This window comes from Gallinula chloropus (genome assembly GCF_964237585.1).
Source record: "Gallinula chloropus genome assembly, chromosome: Z".
NCBI classification, from domain to species: Eukaryota; Metazoa; Chordata; class Aves; order Gruiformes; family Rallidae; genus Gallinula; species Gallinula chloropus.
In genome coordinates, this window is record NC_140089.1 from 62,350,990 (window position 1) to 62,375,011 (window position 24,022).

General features: G+C 42.4%; 1 protein-coding gene across 1 annotated transcript; it reads left to right on the forward strand.

The window, feature by feature from the left end:
• Positions 1–6,029: 6,029 nt before the first annotated feature.
• On the forward strand, positions 6,030–23,807 carry HEXB (hexosaminidase subunit beta; the record flags this gene model as incomplete). Its single annotated transcript, XM_084278745.1, has 14 exons — positions 6,030–6,322; positions 6,418–6,575; positions 9,248–9,313; positions 10,071–10,117; positions 10,438–10,548; positions 12,934–13,035; positions 14,648–14,777; positions 16,555–16,735; positions 17,854–17,940; positions 18,486–18,558; positions 19,485–19,659; positions 20,635–20,725; positions 20,890–20,994; positions 23,605–23,807. 14 exons carry the CDS (start codon positions 6,030–6,032, stop codon positions 23,666–23,668), a joined length of 1,683 nt encoding a protein of 560 aa, XP_084134871.1. The 3' UTR covers positions 23,669–23,807.
• Positions 23,808–24,022: the final 215 nt, after the last annotated feature.

Here is a 24,022-nt window from a genome sequence, read left to right on the forward strand (position 1 = left end):
CCAAACTGCACAATTTTCACAACCTTTCCATGTAGAAAATTAATGTGAGCAGCTACTTGTAGCATTAAATTATCATCATACCTTACTTGGTCACACCACTTCCTTGGAGGCAAGCTCTTCAGCTGAGGTACCCTATGCCATTTACCTTGAGAGTAAGCTGACTGCATGTAAAGATCTAGGCTCATCTGAAAAGAGTATGCACTGCTCAAAAAGATATGTTCTGCTACTCACACAGTGGAACAGCTGAAATGCCTACAACTACAAAAACACTTATTTGTAAGTCAGTCTCAGCTAACTTAGGAAGTTAACTTTGCTTAGAAATGCATCTGGTTTTCAACTAGTGAGAGAGTCACACTTCTGGCTAACTGTGATAAATTTCTTTCAAAAATTAATGGATGGGACTTTAACATATTCTAAAAATGTCTTCAAGAGACACTAATGTGGATTTCCCAGTCTGGTGTCAATTCACACCCTAGTTTACTGGGCAGTAACATCCCCATATGTTGACCAGACTGCAGTGGTCACAGAGTAGTACTTGGTGATAAGAACTCGCTATTTCGTCCCTGCTCCTTTGTGATTTCTCAAATAAGAAAAGGAGTCAAGTGCAGAGACTATATAATAAATTTCTTTGCACACCGGGAAACATTGCTGAGAGCTTTCCAGTCACTTTGAAGTGACTGCTATAGCCACAACAGAATTGGGAGAACTGAGAGCCACCTTTATTACTTCCTCCTATCAAAGATACTGCTGTCCAGCCCTATTCCACTATTTTGGTTGGCAACATGAACCGCTGCAATTCCTTAATGTTCAAAACAGCTTTTTTTTCCCCTCCTTTTTAACACAGGGAAGTGTGTGTGAAGGAATTTGTACAAATCCGTTGTAGAAGTCCAGTTCAGCTACATTCATATCATGGTTTTTATTTTTCACTGTAGCAATTTTTTCTTCAGACCTCCCACAAGAGGTAAACCATAACTAACTGACACCTAACTTCTACCTTAGAGAATGGAAAAGCTATCTCTGACAGAAGCAGGGGATGCAGCTTCCTTACCTGAATGATTCATGTTAGCACTCCTGAGGCATAGATAAGAGAATTTTCCCATTCTACAGTTAGCAATCAAAGCAAAAAGTCTAAAATAAAAGGATCAAAACCTATTCCTCTCAGGAACACAACATTGAAGTTATAGAACAGGCTAAGGAAGGATAAAGCATTGTAGATTTCCATGTCCAGTTTTGAGCTGATACTGAAGTACAGTGATCTTTGGGAAATAATTTCATTGCTTTCCCACGCTGTCCTATGAATTAGAGCTATAAAGTCATAAATGATTAACAGATGCTTTTAAACAGCATTTGCTAATCATAGTACAGTGTGGAAGTATAACCATACTTGTTATCATTAAAATCTTATCTATCACTTTATGTATCAGCCTAGCTACAATTTTCATAAAGAAAACCAAACAAAATAGGATGATTGTACCCTAAATTGTGACACTTCTTTTAACCCTCTGTAATGAGTAACTATAATAAGGTATATCTCTCACCTGAAATCTACTTCCATGGTCAAAGCCTCCTTAACAAAAATAAGGCTAAAATGTCTCACCTGAGGTGTTTTCTCCAGCACCATTCCCAAGTTTTATGGACCCATTTCCATGTCTCTACAGATAGATAGCTGCAAAAGATTTGATTTAGATTGGATATTAGGTACAATTTCTTCACCAAAAGAGTGGTCAGGCATTGGAACACGCTGCCCAGAGACGTGGTGGAATTGCCATCCCTGGAGGTGTTCAAAAAACATGTAGATGTGGCACTTCAGGACATGGTTTAGCAGACATAGTAGAACTGGGTTGATGGTCGGACTTGATGATCTTAGAGATCTTTTTCAACCTTAAAGATTCTTTGGTTCTATGATTTTATGAAAAGATTCCTTCTCTCAAAGTCTCCTGCTTCATCCATATTTATTCCATTCACTATGTCTCATCTTGCCTTTTTCGTCCACTGCCAACACCCATATCTGACTCTCGTAAAAAGGGTGGTTAGAAGAACTAGTAATAGCAGAAAAGTTACTCAAGAATTTAATCCCACAGTGCATATTCTTCAGGAAAAGGAAATGACCATGCCACATCTCACCACTTACATGTTCTACTATAACTTCCTCTAAAAACGCTGTTATCTCCCAGACCCCTGACCACAGAGTAATAGCGAATAACATACCACATAAAATAGCTTCTACTGATGTCTTACTTTCCCATGAGAACATAAGAAATCATGTGTTCTGCCAGAATATGCAGATATGTTTCCATTACTGACAGCAGGGTTCATTATTCACAGGGAAGAGGGGCCATGCTGTGTTTGCTGGGGGAGTGGGAAATGGAAAGAGGCTCTTCGGTTAGTTAGTCATAGGGAGTGGTTATGGGGTTCGTAAGAGATGAGGACACTAAAGCAGGCTGTCTGGCCAGGGAGCCTGTAATTTCCTTGGCTTTAATAATAATTTAATCATGGCTATCTTCCCTGTAACCTTCTGAATGAAGATTTTTTTGGAGGACATTTATTAATCTGAAGGAAGTTGCTTCCTATTTACAACCAATTTATGCCATGCATAATATTTTCTTTCTGCCTTGCTAGCTGTCTTTAAGGAACTGAAAGCATCAGCTGTGTGTGTTTGGGATCCATTCAATCTTTCAGATCTTGTGTTCATTCTCTACTGAGGAAGTACAGAGGGAAAAGCACACCCATCAGCCTGTTGCTGCCTAACCTCTGACTACGTTCCACATCTCTGCAGTACCAACCCAGTCTCTTTATTGTTTTTAAATTTCTTCTTGATAAGGCTCCTTGATTGACTAAGGCTTTGTTGGTTGTTTTTAAAGAGCGTGAATCACACTGCTGTCTTCTCTCCTTGTGCAAGGAACAAGGAACAATTACAGTCCCAGCTCTGCAGTTTCATCATTCTGCTATGCTCAGTGGAAACCCCACTGAGATCAGCCAGCCTCTGAAGACACCAACATACTGGAGGACTGCAGCCTGCAGTCAAATGCTCTTCAATTCTGCAAGTCCCTGCTTGTCCTCTACTTCATCCCAGTGAGCTTAGAACCAGTCCCCAGATGCAATATGAAACTTGGTTACCTTACAGAACTTCAAACACAATAATTTCTAAAAAGACCAATGCAAACTCAGATTACTTGTGGTTATTAAAGACACTACAGTCAGGTTCCCTCAGAAAACCACACATAGAACATGTTAGGTTAGGAGGGACCTTTAGAGGTCCGACAGTCTAACCCCTTTAACTAGATAATGTCTACTCCACCCTTCCAATCAATAACTTTTAAATCCCAGTGGCAAATTTCAGCAAAACTGACAGAGAAGTAGATGCCTCAGAGGCAGTAGGCTTCTGCAAGTCTATCCAATATACAAACAAATAAAAAGAATGAAACTGTATTTGTGGACTTCGGTGAGGAAAGACTACCTGCTCTCGTGTTTATCAGAAAACCTATCCAGAGGAAGAAAAAAACCCCAAGTAAAATATATTTAATTAGTTTCTGTGCACAGAATAGATTATTTCTTATTATTAATAGATAGAAAGAGTGAAAATAATAAACAATTAGATGAACATTTATTAGGTGACTAGATAGTGTACTTAATTTGTATACAACAACTTTGCTCTACAGAAGCTACAATTACTGAGAAGAAAACTGAAAGTAAAAATGCTCAATGCATATATAGCATTGGGATGGGCAGGCTGGTTAATGTTTACACATAAATAGCAGACCTTAAGAATCTTAATTAACTTACTTTACCCCAGGAACTTCAGCTACTCATCCCCACCCTCTACTTCCCCAAGCGAATTGTGTCCAGTTCTGGGCTCTTTTTGGTTTAAAAAGGACAGGGATCTCCTGGAGAGAGTCCAAAGAAGGGCCATGAAGATGATTAGGGGCCTGGAACATCTCCCCTGTGAGGAAAGGCTGAATAAGTTGGGACTCTTCAGCCTTGAGAAGAGAAGACTAAGGGGGGACCTAATTAAAGTCTATAATTATCTTAAGCAGGGGATGCAGGGGGAATCAGCCAGCCCCTTTTCAGTGGTCTGTGGAGACAGGACAAGGGACAATGGCTGCAAGTCGGAGCACAGGAAGTTCCGCACCAACATGCGGAAGAACTTTTTCCCAGTGAGGGTGACAGAGCCCTGGGACAGGCTGCCCAGGGAGGTGGTGGAGTCTCCTTCACTGGAGATATTCAAGACCTGTCTGGACGCCTATCTGAGTGATATGTCCTAGGGAGCTGCTTTGGCAGGGGGGTTGGACCCGATGATCTCTTGAGGTCCCTTCCAACCCCTACAATTCTATGATTCTATGAATTTAGCGACCTCTCAGTTGTGCCAAAGAAACCCATGAAATAATCCAGGTTTTCTAAATATGCCTAAAAATGCTGAACAGAGGTAAGGACACAAACAGTTGGGTCAATCCAGTTGTGGAGACAGTCACAGCGGGCAAAAGGAAGGTTGTGTGGTATAGGGAATCCAAAACCTTTGCTGCCACTTGAAAAGCAATGCCTAACTATTGCCTCTAAGAATGCCAGAAAAGACTGCTCTGCCATTTCCACATCTCTTTGGCACACAGTGGGGTGGAAGAGGAGATGTGCAGGTGTGATGTGCTCTCAGCCTGTTCGGTTTCACATAAGAATTGCCTTTTAGTCATAGCACAACAAGATTAAATAATATTCCACCAAGATAGCCTGCATGAAACATCTTCTATCAAGTCTTTGTAGTCCAAATGCATGGATGGGCACAGCAAATGGCAAAACCAGCATGTTTTGGGATTCCCTTCAGGTGCAGTTCACAGTCTAAACAGGCCTTTATTTCCCACTCCCCCCCCCCCCCCCCCCCCTTTCCAGTGTGCCACCACTTTCTTTGGAGGGGAGTGACATCAGATCAGCTCCCTGGATCTGCTGAGTGCGTGACATAAAGCTGACTGCATGACTGGGAGCAGCACTGGGGACACTCAGCAGTGGGTACCCACCTCCTCTTAAACTGCTGCGTGGCCCAGCCCTGCCATGATTCACTAAGCAGGTGAAGCACCAGTGTTTCCCCTGGGAGTCCTCTAGGTAGTAGGAAGATCTTCTCCTCCAAACTTGCTCAGTGAAATAGGCCAAAGGAGGAGGAAAAACCTACCAAAGAAGAGGCTTCATAGTAACTCAATGGCAAAATGTCCGCATTCTTTACACAGAGATGTAACTTTCATTACAGCGACACTTTTTTTTCTTTAAAGAGACTATTTTGTAACCCCAAGCATGTGACTCCAGAGTTACCCTTCCACACAAGGAAGATCCTGGAGAGAACAAGGGCTGACTGCTTCTTCACTTACAGGGAACTGACAGCAGTAGGGGCACTGGCTCCTACATCGCTGTGGGTTTAACTGGTGCATCAGAGGAAGCAACAGTGATGGTGCTGGCATTAACCCTATGGTTAGACAGCTTAAAAACCTGCATTCCTCCACGCTGTGCCTGCCAGCCCTCAAACGCTTCATTTGCTACCCGAGCGCTTCACAGCAGCTTTCCAAAATTGGTACAGGGATCTGTCAGACCACCTGGCGTGTTTGGTGGGAGCTGGAAACACTGCCCTGCAGCTCGGACTTCTGCCTCTGTGAAGACACAAGGCGGCTGGTTTATGGCACAGTCTGTCTGTTCAAAAGCAGTTTCCGCGGAGGCTGGAGCGGCTCTGTGGCGGTGCCGGACGCGCACTCCCAAACCAAGACCTTTCCACACAGGAATTAAGCCGCTCAAAACCTCCGAGCCAGGAGCGCTCCCTCGTTATTCCTCCGAGCGGTTTCACGAGCGGGGCTGCACGACAGCTGAAGGGCGGCACCTCTCCGGAGCAGCGACGCGCCACCGGCTTCCCGGGCCGCCGGCGGGAGGCACGCAGGCGGGCGGGCCCAGGGGCTCGCTGCCGAGGCCCGCCCCCGCCGGTCCCGTGATGGCAGAGGCGGAGCCGCGCTGCACTTGAGAGGGTGGCAGCAGTTTGGCGGGGCTGCTGCGTTCGCTGCGCTATGGGTAGAGCCGTGGGGTTGGTGGGTTTGCTGGTGGGGCTGTTCCTAGTGCCCGCCGTGCTGGTGAGCACCAGCCTTCGCCACGGCGCCCCGCGGACCGACCCCGAGCCGGAGGCAGTCGAGTGGGAGCTGGGCTCCGGTGCCGTGTCCGAGGACTCGCTGTGGCCCCTGCCGCAGTGGCTCCGCACATCTTCCCGCCAGCTGCAGCTGGCCCCTGGCCGCTTCCAGGTGGTGCACGGCTCCGGCTCCTCGGCGGGGCCGTCCTGCGGTCTGCTGCAGGACGCCTTCCGCAGGTGAGGGGCGGCGGGGCTGGGGGGCTGCAAGCGGCGGCCCGCTGGCGGGAGGTGTTACCGCAGGGCCCCGCCGGGGCCTGTGCTTTCCCCCGCAGGTACTACGAGTACATGTTCGGGCAGTCCCACCGGCGGAAGCCCAGCCGCAGGCCGCTCGGCGCCCGAGCGGAGCCGGAGCTGTTGCAGCTGCAGGTGGTGATCGAGTCCCGGGACCCGGGCTGTCACAGCTACCCGCACCTCGAGTCCAGCGAGGCCTGTGAGTACCGCGTTCCTCTCGCCTTCCGCGGCTTACACGGCACCGCTAGCGCGTGTTTCCCAGTCCCGCCTCCCGTGCGGCAGCAGTTCGGGGGGTTGTTTTGGTTTGGTTTTTAAAGGAACTGAAAATCGCTCCCTGAGCTGCTTGAGGACCTTTCACAACAGCGGCAGCCAGAAGATAATTCTTGCTCTTCGCGCTGTGGGAAATCTCAGCCCGCGGTGAATCACAGAGCTGGGTGGAACTGAAGCAGTTCAGCTGTCATTCAGCTCGCTTACCGGCCGCTGGCCTTTCTAGTAACTATCGCTAACAGTCAGAGGCATCGTGTGGTGATGCACCCACTTGTGCATGGTGACATCTGCGTGTAGTCGAGAGATCATCTTTTGCAATACAGGGTGGCGAGTGAAGACTGATGCTGCTTATTTGTCTGCTCTCATCAGAGATAGCTACACTGGAGTTCAAACTGCCTGTACTGGATTGTACATACAGTATTTCTGGTTTGCCCTGGAAAAACAGAGAAGTGTGTTCATTGAACTTCTTGTTGTTAATCTTGAAGTATTATAAATCTGTTTTCTATCAGTAGACACAAGAAAGGATTTAAAACCATGGATTTGTTTTGCTATGCTTCTTTAGTGCTATCACTGAAGTCCAGAGTGAACTACTCTAAAATCAAGTCTTACTCACCAGAGAAGCTTCTTAACAGAAATAAGGATGATTTGATAGTGTTGCTTTTTTGTCTGGACAGGTTAGCACAGAAATCAACACACGCAATTAGTCTAGTTCTGTCTTGAGATAATCTTCTGCACTAGGCAAGGCAGTTGTTTGGTATCCAGGATACAGATCCTCACAAAAAGATCCTTTTAATCTTAAGTCATGTATCTGCAGCAGGATTATTCCAGTGACTGGTGATCAGTGTACTGATTTCAAGTGTACTCAATCTTTCTGGTACATACAGCCAAGTAATGCAATTTCTGTGTGCAAGTTTATGATAAATTTCAGTGCGCATAGGTGTAGCAGCAGAATTGGTAATGCTTAAGGATTTTTGTGTCACAGTGAGGTTCTTATACAGCTGTACTACTTGTTGAACTTTGAACTGGTTTCTGAACTTCAGATTTAAACCAAAGCAGGGTCTTCTGTCAGGGGATCCGTCAGATCATGTGATTTTTAGGTTGAACTCTTCAGAATAGTTGGAATTTTTCCCTCTGCTGTAGGTAGGGAAAAGTTCCTGTTACAAGTAGTGTTCTCTGCACATAGTAAGCTGAGTTGTTCAGACTTCAGTGAGGCTTTGATTTTCTACATTTAATGGTAGAGCTTGTTCAGGGGGCAAATGCTGAAATAGGCAGATATTAGGCATGTGAGCAGTTTCTCTCCTTTTCTGAATAGAGATAGTATGGATCACTCGGAGACTATGCTGTAGCAGTATTGTCTGTGAAGTCAGTGTGAGATACCTGCCTTTCTCCATGCTGGCTTCTTGCCTGCTTGTGTAAAAGCTTCCAGACAGCTACACAAAAGTTATTGTTCTTTATTCATTTAAGGTGTGAAACATGTTTGGGGAGGAAAAAAAGGAAGCAAGTCCCTGACTGAACATTTTTTCCACAGAAAGACTTATGGAGATGGCAGTAGTATTTTAAGTTCTGTTTCGTACATAGAATTTCCAGTATATCCAATCTGTGCTTGAGTTGCTTGCTTTGTGGCCCTGAATGGCTTTCATCTGGTAGCTCAGACAGGTGTTTGAACTGTGTAACTTATAACCAACCATTCTTTCATGCTGAGGCAGATCCAATAAATCATACAGTAGTTTATCCCTCTGATTTTATCTGCTGCTTCAAATGTGTGACTCTGGTCAGTTTATTGTTGCTTTGATGTTTAAATGGTAAAATTTACATTTGTAGATTTACAGCTATAGTGTATTTTTATACATAAAGAAGCATGTGTTTTGTAAAAAATTAACATACTTGTTTCTTCACTAAAATTTACTGAATCACCTTAAATAGAAAATCAGAAATATTTTAGCTGCCACCTCTCTGTACTTTATACTGTACTTCAGTACTCAAACTTAAGGGAGAATTGTAACAGATACTTAGCTTCAGATGGCATTCTTCGTTTTACTTGCCTTACCTTCACTCACTGCCCCCATACCATGCTCATTAGAATGCAGGGACTGAGGTTTTGTGGTTTAATTGCGTTTTTTTCCTTTTTAAATTTGACTTTTGCAATAAGCATCTAACATTATTATGTGGCAAACTGTATCTCTAAAAAATTATGTAAGTATATAATCTGTATAAAAGGAAGGCTAAAGGAGAAGTGAACTTCTGCGGTTAGGTCTGGCTTAGTTACCCAGTCCTTATCACCTGTGTCTTAAATGCAGAAATGCAATATTTTAAATCAGTTGGGTTAAACTTGATTGGAATTTTGGCCCATGTGCAATATTTAATATTGCCATTATTAAGCACTGTATCTGTTCACTCATCGTAATGATTGGAAGTTGACTCTAATAGCTTGCATTATTTCAGGAGTGCATAAATTAAAAATAGCTGCGTGGTGTCACTGTTGAAAAGAGCAGTTAGGATTTAAAAAACAAAGGGAGAAGGGAGATGTGGCACTTGGAGGATCTCCTTAATGCCTGTTAGCACTGTCCGTTCCTCGGGGAGTAACTTGTTTCTTTCTTTCTTTAGATCATTTAACTGTAAGTGAGCCTGTGGCTGTCCTGAAAGCAGATGAGGTGTGGGGTGCTTTAAGAGGTAAGCTGGCGCTTCTATAGAACTATTTGTCCTGGGGTTTATGCAAACTGGAAGCCAGACTCAGAATCGGCTAACCGCTAAGTTACTTCTCATGAAGGACTGTGTGAGGCTAAGCTTGGGCGTAGAGGTCAGGATATCCAGATGTTTGCTGGCCAGTCCTCCAGTCTAGATGCTCAGCATCACAGGTCCAGTGGCACACTGTAAAGGCATGCTTGCTGTGACTGAAATCAGGCAAACCAGCCAAATCCTGGGTGCTAAAAAGCTCTCCGATCTGCAGCGTGACCAATTTAATTCTCTGACTGCACCTGATAACTGAACATGCTGAACGTATAACTAAGTTTCAGTCTGCTGTTCTTACTAGAATGTCAGTCTAAATTAGCAGATTTTTCATGCTGTGTTGGAAACTTCACCAGCTCCAGAAATGACAGGAACAGATGCATGAGATCACCAGAAATTTCTACCTTGTGCTCAGTAATATACATGCTGCTCAAGGTTTAATTCAGTACAGCTGAGCTGTAGTGCTAATATTCAGTACCTGTGTATAATGAAGAGCTTGAATGAAGTTCTGAAGAGAGCACCATTAGCTGTGGTGCTTGTGTATTTAAGGAAACTGCTGAAGAGAAGGAAACTCAGCTACCAAGCATTCTTTCTAGCTATGTAAACACCTGTAAATAGTTATGGTACCATTTTTAACTAAAACTTTAAGGATAAGTACTGGATTGTACTCCAGATGACTTTCTTGGATTTTTTTTCTTAGGTTTGGAAACCTTCAGCCAGTTGATTCATGAAGATGACTATGGAAGTGTAAGTATAGCTATCAACTAAAAACCACGGTCCTGATAAGGTAGCCACATTCTCTAGTAGGCAGTCTTCTAGAAACAGCAGATCTACTAGTTCCATTAAGTATTTTTTTTCAGAAAATCCTAGAACTATAGAATATCCTGAGTTGAAAGGGACCCATAAAGATCATGGAGTCCAAGTCCTGGCTTCACACACAGGAGCTGCCAAGTCATAATAATAATAAAAAATAATTCTTCAAAGCTGTTAATGAACTGAAAAGTAAATAATGTTTGAAATGCTGAATATGAAATGGGAATTCTAATTCTTAAATCTTGTTCTCATAGTTTCTTGTCAATGAATCTGAAATTGATGACTTCCCAAGATTTGCTCATAGAGGAATCTTACTGGACACTTCCAGGCATTACCTACCAGTGAAATCTATCCTTACAACCCTGGTAAGTGGGCTATTTTGTATCATTAATAATGAAAGCTTTTTGTGGTTGTGTTTTGCCTCCTGAATTAGGTAGCAACTGGAGTTGGCATGAAAGGAGAACCCATATTCTCTGTCTGTCTCCTAAAAAGGCAGACTGAACTGTGCTAAGTGAAGGTTAGAACATACACCAGAGTGAAAAGACATAGTGATTAGTGAATCTATAAAGGATGCTAGGATTTATGGTATCTTGGGTTGGGTTTTTTTTTATATTTTCTGTTGCTTAAACTAGCTCGTGTATTTCTTGGAAGCACTTTTTGAAATATCTGACTACCACCAAATAGTCCAGGGGAGACCCTGCAAGTCCTGACTTTCAGTACTGATTGCTGTAGGAAAATTCGAGTCTTTTCAATAACCAGGCTTTGGTAGTCCTTTCTTCAGCTGCTGAGAGCAAGCCAGCAGTTAAGTAGTACAGAGCAAGGGGGTAAATTGGAAATGTTCACTGGAAGCCACATGTTCCTTTCACTGTGTCCTTTCAAAAAGAAAAAATCCCATGTAAACAAAAAACCCCAAACAATCCAAAAAGCACACTAAGAATTGTATAATTTTGCCTTGATGAGAAAGTGATGAATTTGTGTAATCATGGCATCCAAAGCTGTGTGGTTTTCTCTTTTGTACTTCCTTTTTCTTTTCTGCTGTTGAAATCCTTGTAGCAGGGTTTATTTGGTGGGCTGACATGGAGGAGCCTTTAAGTCAAGGAACCTGCAGTTTCTGGCAAGAGGCTGTAGTGTTAGAAACTTCCCTTCCATGGTGCTGAACTTTTCAGAGCAGGCTTAAGATGAGCAGGAAGAGTAGTGCAGGTAAAACCTGACTTCATTTTTGAGGTCATCCTTGACCTATGCTCAGAACTTGTCCCTCCACAGGTATTTACCACTTGTATTTACCTGTAAGATCAGCCCCTGTTCAGCAAGTGGTGTTTGTGTAGTGTTTCATTTTTCCACTGATGGTGCTTCAGAGACTCAGTTACCTGTGTCAGTATTTTTCTTTTCTAAAAAAGATGACAGTGCTCAAAGAGTAGCTTAGTTTCTTGAGGCTTGCACTTGCAAACTACTTTTGTATTTCTGCAACAGTTGTTATTCTTTTTCCTTTCCTTAAATTATGTCTGTGGCTCTAATGATTTACCAGAGCTATATTTTATGACATTTTGCTGTTTTAAGAAAACTGTGCTTTTCCTCTTGCCTCTATGACTACTTGAATCCAGGCTAAACTAAAAAAACACCAGTAATACCTTCACTGATGTGTGGTAAGTAGATGCTGAAGGCAGAAGTTCAGGTGCATTTCTTGTTTGTGTTCAGCTGCTTCCAGGAAGGGCATAGTCCTTGAGGAAGGAGTGGCTGAGGTGAAGGTCAGGAGAGAGAATTTTCTGTGTGGAAACATGGTATTTGATAGAAGTGTGTGAAGGGATGTGGCAATGACATTGTCTTCTGTCTAATAAAACAGATGAGATAATTTTGGAGAGCGGACAAGGTATAAATCTTCCTTTGGATTTGGTGAGAGTTTCTGAAGAGATTTTTGGACTTCTTTAAACGCAGCTTGGTGAAAAATGAAAGGGAGAGGGGTGGAAATTATTGTGGCAAGAGTTTGGAAGCAACTCAGTTGCAGTAACTCAGTCTCCAAAAACCTAGAGAATAGTTACTCCTGCTCTCAGCACACAACACTCCTAGTAACACTAACAAACTTGTGATATTCAGAGTATGTATATTTGTCAACTTTCAGTCACTGTTCTAAAATAAGTGTGTTAACGTTTTATCTTGATTATCTTCAAAAAAGGGAAATACTAATGTTGTGCTGACTGAGAACATAAGGGGAACAACACTATCTTCTGCTGGAAAAACACATTGTTTAATTTGGAATGGGTTCTGCAGAAGCCCATCTAAGTAGGGATGTACTTAATGGTCTCTCATACTTTTTAGTTTCTTTGAGTCCAAAGTGTTTAGGTGGAACATAACTATAATATAAGCTCTCTCTCTCTCTTTATATATATATATAGTATAAGCTCTTTTCTAAGCTGAAATAGCTGATGCATAGAGACTTACCCAGATATGTTCCAAAGTGCAAGAAATTCATAAGCAGTTATAGCAGTTCCCCTTCTACCAGCGTGATCAGATCAAGAACTTGTTGACTGGAGTTGTGCAAGTAGATGGAGCAGTAATATAAAGAGGCTGGGGTGTTGTGGTGCATTCTTTAGGATTCAGTGAAACATGGTATAGTTTTTTTTTTTAAATTATTTTTTAGTTGTTGCTTTAAACATGCAGGATATACTGGGACAAGACCACCTTTTTTTTTTTTTTTGCATAGGTTTTCTGAGAGTGAAGTGCTTCACAATATTGTAATGTGTTATTTGTTACAGGATGCTATGGCTTTTAACAAGTTCAATGTTTTCCACTGGCATGTAGTAGATGATCAGTCATTCCCTTACCAGAGTATTTCCTTCCCAGAGTTAAGCAACAAGGTGAGTAAGTATTGCTGGAGCAGGGTGGGAGGGCAGAAATCTGGCAAGTATTTTGTGAAAATAAAATGCAGAGCCCATCGGTGTTTGAATACATCTGCCTTGGCTGATTGTGAAACAGTACCAGAGTACCAGTAATCAGCAAGTCCACATTTAGGATCCTACCTGAGTGTCCCTGTGGACCATTTTCAAACCTTCCTTGATGGATACATAGTAAATGACCTTCCTAACTCTTCTGTGTAGATTTGCTGGTGACAGTGATCCTCAGTGTTTGCAGGCCTTCAAGCAGTAATGGTGTACAAATAACCTGTGGTGAATGTTGCTTGGGTTTCTGCTGGTTGGTTGGTTTGTTTAAATGGTAGACTTCCTGCCACTCAAGCAAATATAAGATGTTTCCTGTCAGCTCTATGTTTGGAACCACTGCAGTAGTACTCTTGTCCTTTCTGAGATCTGGTTGACTTTACAAAATGCAACATGTCTATAGTCCAAAACTGAAAAGGTTTTTTTCTAAAACACAGCGTAATGTGTCTCTTCACTTTCTCATTCACAGCAGATTTTGCAAGGGAATGAAAGTCATCATAAGGGGTTTTTACTCAGTCACAGTACAGTAGTAGCCAGATCAAACATACATAATTAAGCAGACAGAGCCCAAGTGCAAGATTTGTCCTTCTTTTTCTAAATGCTTTCTAGAATCTGACCCTTGTGAAAATTGTTGCCAGTGCTTGGGCAGATGCTGTGAAGAATTTTGTAATTCAAAAATGATAGATGCTGGATGGTGCAGTTAGATTATTTTTCCTAGTAAAGCCTGTGGAATTGTGTCCTATTTGCCACTGACAGCTGGAGAGGTGGAGATGGCCTTTGTGCCAAAAGTGTTTTTGAAAGGCTTCTTGTTTACCATTATCGTGTTTGAATTACTCAGCTGTGCAAACCATTTCCAGACAAATAGAAGCTATGTGGGCTCTGTTAATCATGAGGAGTCATGATGCTTTTCTTAAGTGGTTTGGCCCTTTGGCAAGTATCTGTTTTGCTAAACTGGAGCAGTCTGGATTATGTGCCACATTTGTTAGCCGTGCAGGAGTGGAACAGTGCTCAAACTCAGTGTCAAAACAAACACATCCTGAGCTAAAATTGGCCTTGTATCAAAACTGACAAGGAGAGGTGTTGGAGGAAGATGCCATTCTTGAAGGCTTGGCAGAACTTTTCCATTGGCCCTGCATGTCGTCTGACAAGGGCCCTATGTTTCAGAGCTGATGATGCAGAGATGGAGAGAAAAGCTGATTTGCTGCTATACAGAAGAATTGAAAAACCTGTATTGGAAATCTGATGGACTAGAAACTAGCTTTTCAGTTCAGTAACTGTGAGCTGAGGAAAGAACAGTCTCCCAAGGAAGTTCTTCTCAGTGTGAAAAAAGGGGTTAATCTTTGTGAGTGCGTTTCCCCCTGGCCCCCCATGCTGATCCACAGGAAAGTTCTGTCAGTCCGTGTGCACATATGACAAACCATAAAAGACCAACTTGTAAAACTGCTCTCCAGTCTACGTTGTAACACTGATCCCAACTTTGTGAGCTGCTGGCATCATGTTTTGTCAACTGTCTTTAAATATGACTGCTTCACAGGGAGCCTATTCCTATAACCACGTCTATACTCCTGCGGATGTCCACCTGGTGACTGAGTATGCCCGGCTAAGAGGCATTAGAGTTATCCCAGAGTTTGATACCCCAGGACACACAGAGTCTTGGGGAAAAGGTATGTCCAAGCAAGTATTAATGGCTAAAAGGTTGTGCTAAGTGGGATGTAACAAGGAGGTGAACTTGTTAAAAAGTAGCCTTTAAAAGGGCTTTGAAAGGCCCTTGATAGGAGGAAAGCAAGGGGCAGACTCAGTGGGGTTTATGACCTTTACCTGTCAGAGAATTGGAAGGGAACAGAGAAAGCTGATGCTTCCTGTGCTGTATGTGCATGTTAAAGCACATCTGTCTGCCTTAGACTTCACGTTGTTGTTATTCCCTCCACCCAGTGCTCTTGATAAGTTTAGAGCAGTAAGGCAGTGGCTAGAAATAGTGAGTTGCTGTCTCTGGAGATTTCTGCTTTGTGAAGGTTCTTTCAAAATGGTTGATGTTTCTGCTTATAGTAACAGCAAAGTTGGATGCTGCTTCAGTCTGTTTTCTGGGTTTCAGAGCAATGCTTCTCTTGACAGAGAATGATTCAGTCCTGAGAGTGGTGGTGTTTATGTGTATTCAAGGACCAGGGAATTTTGTGCCTTAATTCAAGGTGCACTGACTGCAATTTCACTACAGTTAATGTGAGGTGGTTTGGGCCAAGCTGGAAACAAATATTTTTCTAGCATTTCATAGTGTTAGCCATAGAGCAAGCTTTGTGCTCATCCTGTGTGAGTGTGGCCATAATGTTGGAAGATGCCTCAGGCTCTTTCTCCCTAATTGAAAATTAGCAGGAAAGAAACAAGGCAAAATCTATTTTTTTATCTATTCACATTTGCTGAACAGTCTTTCTGAATGCATCTCATGTGGTATTTACATTCATACAAAGAGCAAGACTCAGTTCCCTTGCCTAAAATCAATTGATCCTGATAGCTTCTTGTATAATAGCTTTGTTTTAGTGTGATGTGTAAGAGCCAGTCCTGGCATTGCCTATGAACCCTGGGTAGCTGTGCTTCCTTTGCATTCAGATTCCAGAGCTTGGAGGCCTGTAAGGAGGGTGACTGAAATGATTATAGAATCATAGAATGGCATGGGTTGGAAGGGACCCCAAGGATCATAGAGCTCCAACCCCCCTGCCACAGGCAGGGACACCAACCTCCAGCCTGGATCTAGACAAGGTTGCCCAGGGGAAATGTGTTCCCTTTTTGGGGAAATGTGTTCAGAATAGGAAACGTACAGCCAGGATAGGTGCTGCTGCTGCTACAACCACAGGCTAGCCAATAACCTGGATTTAATAATCTCCAAGCTATATATAGTAACTTGTTCTTATGTCATTACCCTGGCCCATGTTGCTTCAGATGACTCAAGAACCAGTGCATAGTTTTGATGTCTGTCTAGCATTCCTTTCTTGTGCAGAGGTAAATTCCTAGCAGACTGAGGTAGAACATCTACCTTGAGCCGTATACCTCCCACCTAATCAGGTGTTAGCAAAGCAGTGATAAAAATTGAAGAGAGGCCTCTGGAGCATTCTTATTATATTTGGATTCCTTTTAATTGACTACCTTCCTAAATCCATTAAAGCTTTTTTATTCAAGTAGTTACCCAGAAGCTGTTTTCCAGGTGCAGTGACTGGTTCCATAAATTAATGTATATTAAATAACTGAAAGTCAGAGTCCTGATTTCGAGTTACAGGTTTCTTCAACCTTGGGCAATTTGTTTTATTTCATTCTGCCTCTGATTATACTTAGAATAGTTGAGTGCTGAAGTCATGAATATTAACCTTTTTAATGTGGGTAACAGCCTCTTCCTGCTGTAAAGTTAGTATACCAACATTGAACTGAATATCCTCTGTTAATTGTTTCTATTAGGTCAAAAAGATCTTCTCACCCCTTGTTACAGTGGTGGACAGCCAAGTGGGTCCTTTGGACCTGTAAATCCTGTTTTGAATACAACTTACGACTTCATGAGTAAATTCTTCAAAGAGATCAGCAGTGTATTTCCAGATGCATACATTCATCTGGGAGGAGATGAAGTGGACTTCAGTTGTTGGTATGGTGACAGTTCAAAGAATAAGTATCTAATGGCCCTTAAACGTGCCTAAATCTACCAGTTGTGGAATTCAGATGAGTAAGACAGTTTTTACTGCTTAACCCAAAGATTTGCATTCCTACTTCTGTAACTATGGGCCGAGCATTTGTGATCCTCAACGAGTAAGTGATGCTGTGTTCAATTTTGCTTTGACTAGCAGCTTCACAAATGTTCAGGTACTCTAAAGGATTTCTTTGTGAAAATTAACCTGGCAGGATGGAGAACTAGTATGGTAGAAAAGTATTATAATGATCATATAATAAATCAAGAATTGGAATTAGATCTCTAAGGTCTCTTCCAACCCAAACCATTCTATGATTTGATGATAATTAAAGTTTAAATGCTTTGTGTTGAAGGTAAAGCCGGTCTTTACCATTGCCATTGAGTTCTGCCTTCCACAAAATCAGCTAACATTAAGTAATAAAGTACTGACTCTCTTGTGCTTGTATTAAAAGTATGGTATGTATTAACAGAGTCCAAATATTTTGGAGCCTCTCTACTGGAGTAAGTAATAATACAGAATTTGGAGTAGATAAAGTTGGATGAACGTTCAGATTGATTAGTTTGTATGCATTCTCTTGAAACATCAAATCTGAACATTCAGGACTTGCTTTATTTTTTTTTAAAAAAAAGAACATTTCAGACAAATGCTTTATCACAAAAGTATTGTTTTGCTTTGGGACATATTCCCAAATTTCTGATGGCAGTCCTGCAGATGCCCTGGTTGTTATGGTTGCTCAGTTTCCAGACCTGCTGGCAACCTTCCCACACAGTTGTAGAGAAACCAGGAAGCCTAGAACTCTTAGCAGTGTGAGGCAGGCTGCCAGACACTGCTTCAGAGCAGGGACTCCAGTAGTTCTACCAGAGGACTACTGGCTTTATTTCAAGTCAGGATTAAACTGTATCAGAATGCCTAAGTTGTGTTATCCTGCTGCTTCCGCTCCCACTCTGTGCCTTCTAGGCTATGGCGTGCCTAAGGCATCAGCTGGTGTGCTGTGCATTGGTGGAAATGGTGGGGAAATCTCATTTAAAACAAACCAAAATCGTTCTTTTAACTTGTTTTATTGTTATGATTTAAGGGAATCTAACCCTGAAGTGAAGGAGTTCATGAGGAAGCAAGGATTTGGCACTGACTATGCTAAGCTGGAATCTTACTATATTCAGAAGTACGTTGGTTTTCTTAATTCTTCCTCAGCTTTTCGCAGCTGCTATCTGAGGGTGGTGCAGAGGTGCAGATACCGAAGCTGAGTTAGGCTACCTAACATAATTTCCAAAAACTGCCAGGTATTGGGGGCTACCTGCTATAATTTACTGAATGTAACATTCCACAGCTTTAACATGCGGGACACAAGGATGCATAGGCTAGTTCTGCACATAGTCTGAATGTACTGGGTACCTTAAGGTGTCTGATGTCATTCATGTTAGTGCTTCGGGTGGGAAGGAAAAATTCTAAGGTTTTGCAGACATTTATCTATCTTGTTCTTAAATAACGTGGATTTAGACACCTGTGTGAGTTGTTAGTAGTTCTGAGTATCAGTTTGTGCTCCTTATACACAGGAGAATGTCCTCTTTGAGGCAGAGCACTGAAGGTAAAAATCAGAAAAAAAAAAAAAGGGTTTTCATGGTTCAGTGCTGCGGAACTGACGTTCCAGAAGGTAGAAAATGTGTCTGTAGGGATCTCACTGACATCATCTTTATTTCTGAATTCTAGGATTTTGAATATTGTTTCCTTCTATAACAAAAGACACATAGTCTGGCAAGAAGTGTTTGATAACAAAGCACAGGTAAGATGGGAAAACAAACAAGATACTTCTGTGTAACAGCACAATGCTGTGAGGGGCTTCCAAAGTAGACAATGTATGGCTGTGTCTCTTAAAAATTAAAGCAAGTCTACTGACTTAGTCTCCCCAGGTGTGGGACTTGCCTTGAAATTATCAGTTATTGAGAACATAAAATGCATGGAACAGGAACACTAGCATTGAAGCACTTTCTAAAGCTGAGCAGAGATAATATGTTTAGACCATTGTTTGAGTAAAGTTTTCTGCAAGTTTCTTCTTCCCCCCACCCCCACATAACTGTGCATCTGGTTTAGTAACAGCAGGTGCTTAGCTTTTTGGATAACTAGTGCAAATAACCTGGTTCCTACAGAGCCCTCACAAGGGCATGTAGCAATAGGACAAGGGGTAATGGTTTTAAACTAGAAAAGGGGATATTTAGGTTGGATATTAGGAAATTAAAAAATCTTCAATATGAGGGTGATAGATCACTGGAACAAGTTGCCCAGAGAGGTAGTGGAGGTTCCATCCCTGGAGCTGTTCAAGGTCCGCCTTGATAGGGCTCTGACTGATCTGATCTAGTGAAGATGTCCCTGCTTACTGCAGGGGAGTTGGACTTTAAAGGTGCCTTCCAACCTAACGTAATCTATGATTCTGTGATTCTCTTAGGGCATTAACTGTCTGTTGTATAACCTAGGCTTCACCCGAGTGTGTTTAAATCCAGCAAAGAGCTAATCAGCTTTAGACTGGGGGCGGGGGGGGGGGTGGGGGGGTGGAAATGACATTTGGGTAGCTCCCAAAATACTCCTCTGAAAACCAAAATACCCACTTTTGAATTCCATCATTATTTTTCCAGATAACAATTAGATTATAAATAAAATAAGACTGTCTCTAATGTTTTGGGGTTTTGTTTGCTTTGTTTCCTCTCTTTTTAGCTGAAGCCAGACACTGTAGTTCAAGTGTGGAAGGAGGACAACTATGCTCATGAACTGAGCAGCGTCACTGGAGCTGGGCTCACTGCTATCCTGTCAGCTCCCTGGTACTTAGACTACATTACTTACGGACAAGACTGGAAGAAGTACTACAGCGTTGAACCACTTAAATTTCCTGGTCTGTTACTTTTTTAATACTCATGTTCTATTTGTGAAGTAGATACTTGGTGTTAGGAAGAATCCTTCCCTGTGAGGGTGGTGAGGCCCTGGCACAGGTTGCCCAGAGAAGCTGTGGCTGCCTCCTCCCTGGCAGTGTTCAGGGTCAGGTTGGATGGGGCTTTGGGCAACCAGGTGGTCTTTGAGGTCCCGTCCAACCCAGACCACTCTTTGATTCTATGGAGGCTTTGGTTTGTTATAAGGTGTAAAAGAATAAGGCTCTGCAGGGAAGTCATGCAGTCATTATGATCAGATATGCTGCAATCAAAGGACTTGAATGTCAGCTAGAACTCTGGAAAATTCTCAAATTAAAAAAAAAAACAACTCCATTTCTCACATGGCAAAGTGCTGCCTTCTTCAAGCACCTGGCACTGGTGCTTTTGTGAGACAGGATGCTGGACCAGTGGGCAGATGCATCATGGATTAGGGGCAGAGTTGTGTACAACAGCCATTGGTTGGCAGACATTGAACTCTGAGGTTAGCAAGTGCCTAGAGCATTGGACTGTTCTAGAAAAAGACACGTTCTCTCCCACTGCCTACAGTGGGTACAAAGATCTCGTGCTTTCCCCAGGGTTTCTGGATTAGGGAGGGTGCCTGACTTCACAGCTTTCTCAAGGGATGTTCTGTGTGTGGTAGAATGAACAGTTTCAGTCAGGACTTCATGTCAGAAGGCTGAGGGAATGTCTTCAGGGGATGAAAGATAAAATGCTTTCTGACAGAGAAGGGTAATGGTTTCTCTGGGCAAATGGCCTTGTCGTTCTGGCATCCAGAAACGAGACGACCAACACATTAAGTTATTGCTCAGAGTAGCTATTTTAGCTGATGAAACATTTAAACAACTGAACGTCAATCCTCTCTCAGTATTGAGAAGTGAAATTGTTGATACATGCCCATCTTCTGTGCAAATAGAAATTCTAACTTTCTGCTTTGAATTCAGGGTCTGAAAAACAGAAAAAGCTTTTAATAGGTGGAGAAGCCTGCCTGTGGGGGGAATTTGTGGATGCAACTAACCTCACACCAAGATTATGGTATGACCTGCTTTACTGTTTGTTTTTAGAAAGCCAGTTACAAGGAGCAATAATTCAATGATGTTGATGGTAACAGTGCTCTGTGCTGAACCTGAGCAGCTGTAAAAGTTGATGCTTCTCGGTTATAGACCGTATCTACTCTGAAACTCAGTATATCTCTACAGGCCTCGAGCAAGCGCTGTCGGGGAAAGACTCTGGAGCAGCAGGAATGTGACCAGCTTGAAGGATGCCTATACAAGGCTGACTAATCATCGATGCCGCATGCTCCAGTAAGATCAGTAGCTTTAGTAAAGCTTGGTGTCATTCCACGTGCTTTTGTATCCACAGAAGAGAAACAACAGATACATTAAGACTGGGGTTGCAGAGAGCTTCGCAACTAACTTTTTCAGAACTCCTTAACTTTCTTCAGTGACATGCTAGAACTTATCTGTGTCTCTTTCCCGTAAAAGAAAAACCAACACTGTGATTGACTTATTTCAGGCAAAAAGGATTAAATGGTATGTGGGAGGAGTACACGTGAGAAAAGGTAGACTTTAAAAGAAAATTGTTAATGATTGATAATAAATAATTAATGAAAGGCTGTTGGCATGAGAGATGAGCTGCAGCAAACTATTCTTACAGGTATTGCCTTAGTTTAGTGACTGAAAGGGGTGGATAAGGAGTCCGTGATAATTTTAATTAATTTATGACTACTGTAGACAAAGTCAGTTTATAACATATTTATTCTTCTGTGCAATTCCTTCCTAAAAAACACCCATACAAGTTACTAATTGTTACTAGTGCTGTCTTTGCACATTCACACTTGGAGAAATGGGTGGTTTCTGGGTCTTAAGTCCACGTTTGACTCTGCTCTTAAAAGTGTATATTCAGAGAGCCTTTTAGGATTTCCCAAACATCACTGCAGAGTTGGACTGTAGCAAGAATGCAATATGCTGTTTGACTTCTGTACAGAAGTTTACCTAAACTAACTGAAAATCCCAGCAGTGTGGAGAAGTATTTCAAGGTAGATATAAATCAGCTTTATAGAGAAGATGGCATGGCAGTCATAGTCAGTACTGAAGCACTCTGCTCTTGTGTTCCTGTCAGCATCATTGCATTTTATCCAGTGGAATCACTGACTTCTAGCTCACAGTATAAACTAGCGCTTTAAGAGTGATTGAAAGACTTGTTAGGTTTTGACTCGTTGGGTTTCTTTCAAGCTGGTTTAAAAAAAAAGTTATAGGAAAATAATGTAGCTGGCATATGGTTATACAGTCATGAGAAAAACAGGTACATAGTTAATAAATACGTGTTAAAAACAAGATTCAAAGAGCTGTAAAAACTTGCATCCCATCACTTAATAGGACAGTGCATCTCTTGCTGAGGCTGAGAACACCAATGGCACTGAACAGTGATGAGTACAGTGAGTGGCTGTACTGCTGGGATTAGGGTCTTAGAGTGAACTAAGCCATGTTATTCCTGGACCTGGAGAACTACTGTTGCACCTCCATGCTGGCACTGTGTTGCTATCCAGGTGACAGCTGCCGCTCTGGTAGTGCTAGCACGAGCGATTCAGAATGCAGGGGCAGGCTAAGGACTGCTCCCTGTGCTTGTTGCATGCTTTTCCCTTAAACTGCTTCATGCTGCTGAACGGCTTTGCTGCTCTATAAACTTAGGGTAAGCAATTCCTGTTACAAAAGGACACATCTTCCTCGAGCTGATGTCTTATACAAAGGCTTTCAATCAGGAAAGTACTGAGAAACTTCCCTTTCCACTAGTGAGTGTTCCTTGGAGCTGTGGTTCTGTTGCCTTTCATTTATGGGGCTTCCCTAGCATTGTGTGAACTTGAAGAGCTGATTTAATCGCTCAGACTGTTGTAAAGCCTTAAGGGTGTGGGCAAAGAATGACGCCTGTACTAACACTTTAGTACATGGTATATACAGACCATGGCAGTTGTGCTGGCCAAGGAGCCTTTCCCAGGGGAACAAACAGCTCAGGTGCCAGGGAGTGAGGGAATGGGTGGGCAGAACTGGGTAACAGCTCTGCCAATCTGAGGCCACAGCTGCTGCAACAGTACCGTGAAAGCAGTAGCTGTCATTCAGATCTAAATCCACCTTCTGTAGCATACAGCTGCCCAGATAGCAGAGAAATGGTGATGGGAGAAGAGCAGTAAACCCGTGGGTGTATATTCCTAAGAGCTAGACAACAGCCCCATCTTCTACTAAGAGCAGGTCTTGCTTAGGGGCAAGCAATAGTTTGGATGAGTTATTTCTTCTGTTGCAGTTCTTAAGTACAATTTAAACACTGGTATGTATTACCCTACTCATTACTGTAGCAGTATGATCTAGCTCTTAAATATCTGAGAGGCAGATTTTTGACTGTAACTGCTGTAACTCTGAAATACCTTTTTGTGCTCTCCTACTGTACCATCAGAAAGTACAGTGTCTTCGGTTTTGTTGTTGTTTTTAAAGCCACATGAGAACAGAGTAACTTAGGATAGCATAGCTAAAAAAAAATCCTGCTTACTAGAAGTAGCTCCCCCCAAAAATGAATGATGCAGCTGCATGCGAAAAATGTTGGAGTTGGGGGAGTGTGGAGATGTCTACTGATTCATATTTTCATGTTCTTACAACAACAAAAGCAATAGATTTCACAGAATTTTGAGTCAATTAGCCCCTGAATGTAAGCTTTTCAACCTGTTCTCTAATGTCCTGTACTTAACTGAAGTACAATTAACAGTAGAATAGGGCCCTCTTTCACCCCTTAAATGGGCTGCCTGTTATTTCTTGGAAGTGGTTTTGTTTACACAAAGATTAGAGTGCCAGTATCTCCCTTCCTTCCTAGCAGGAACCAGGCAGTTGTTTGATTCTAATCATACACATTCCGCTTCATTTTAACAGCCGTGGCATAGCAGCAGAACCTGTATTTATTGGATACTGTGCCCGTGAAGCAAGAGGGTTGTAACTGCTGGAAAGACGTCTACTGGTCAAGATCCTGAAGTGCCTATGGGGTATGAATATATGTCTATGCAGTTTGGTATTTGAACAAAGACTTACCACTCTTCATTATAAAAATAAAGTTATTTGACTTTTGTTGGCATAAACCATTCTATGATTCTATGATTCTATGAAAAATGATGGGGTTTAACATTCATTAGGAAGGAGGGGTTCTGCAGTGTGAAATCCTGAAACCTGGTACCATTTCAAAATATCACCTGCTACTTCTCTATGTAACCAGACAATTACACCATTACAGCTTAACCACTCATTCCCAAAGATCAAAAAAATATTCCCATAGCACTCCAAGGTGGTAGGCAGA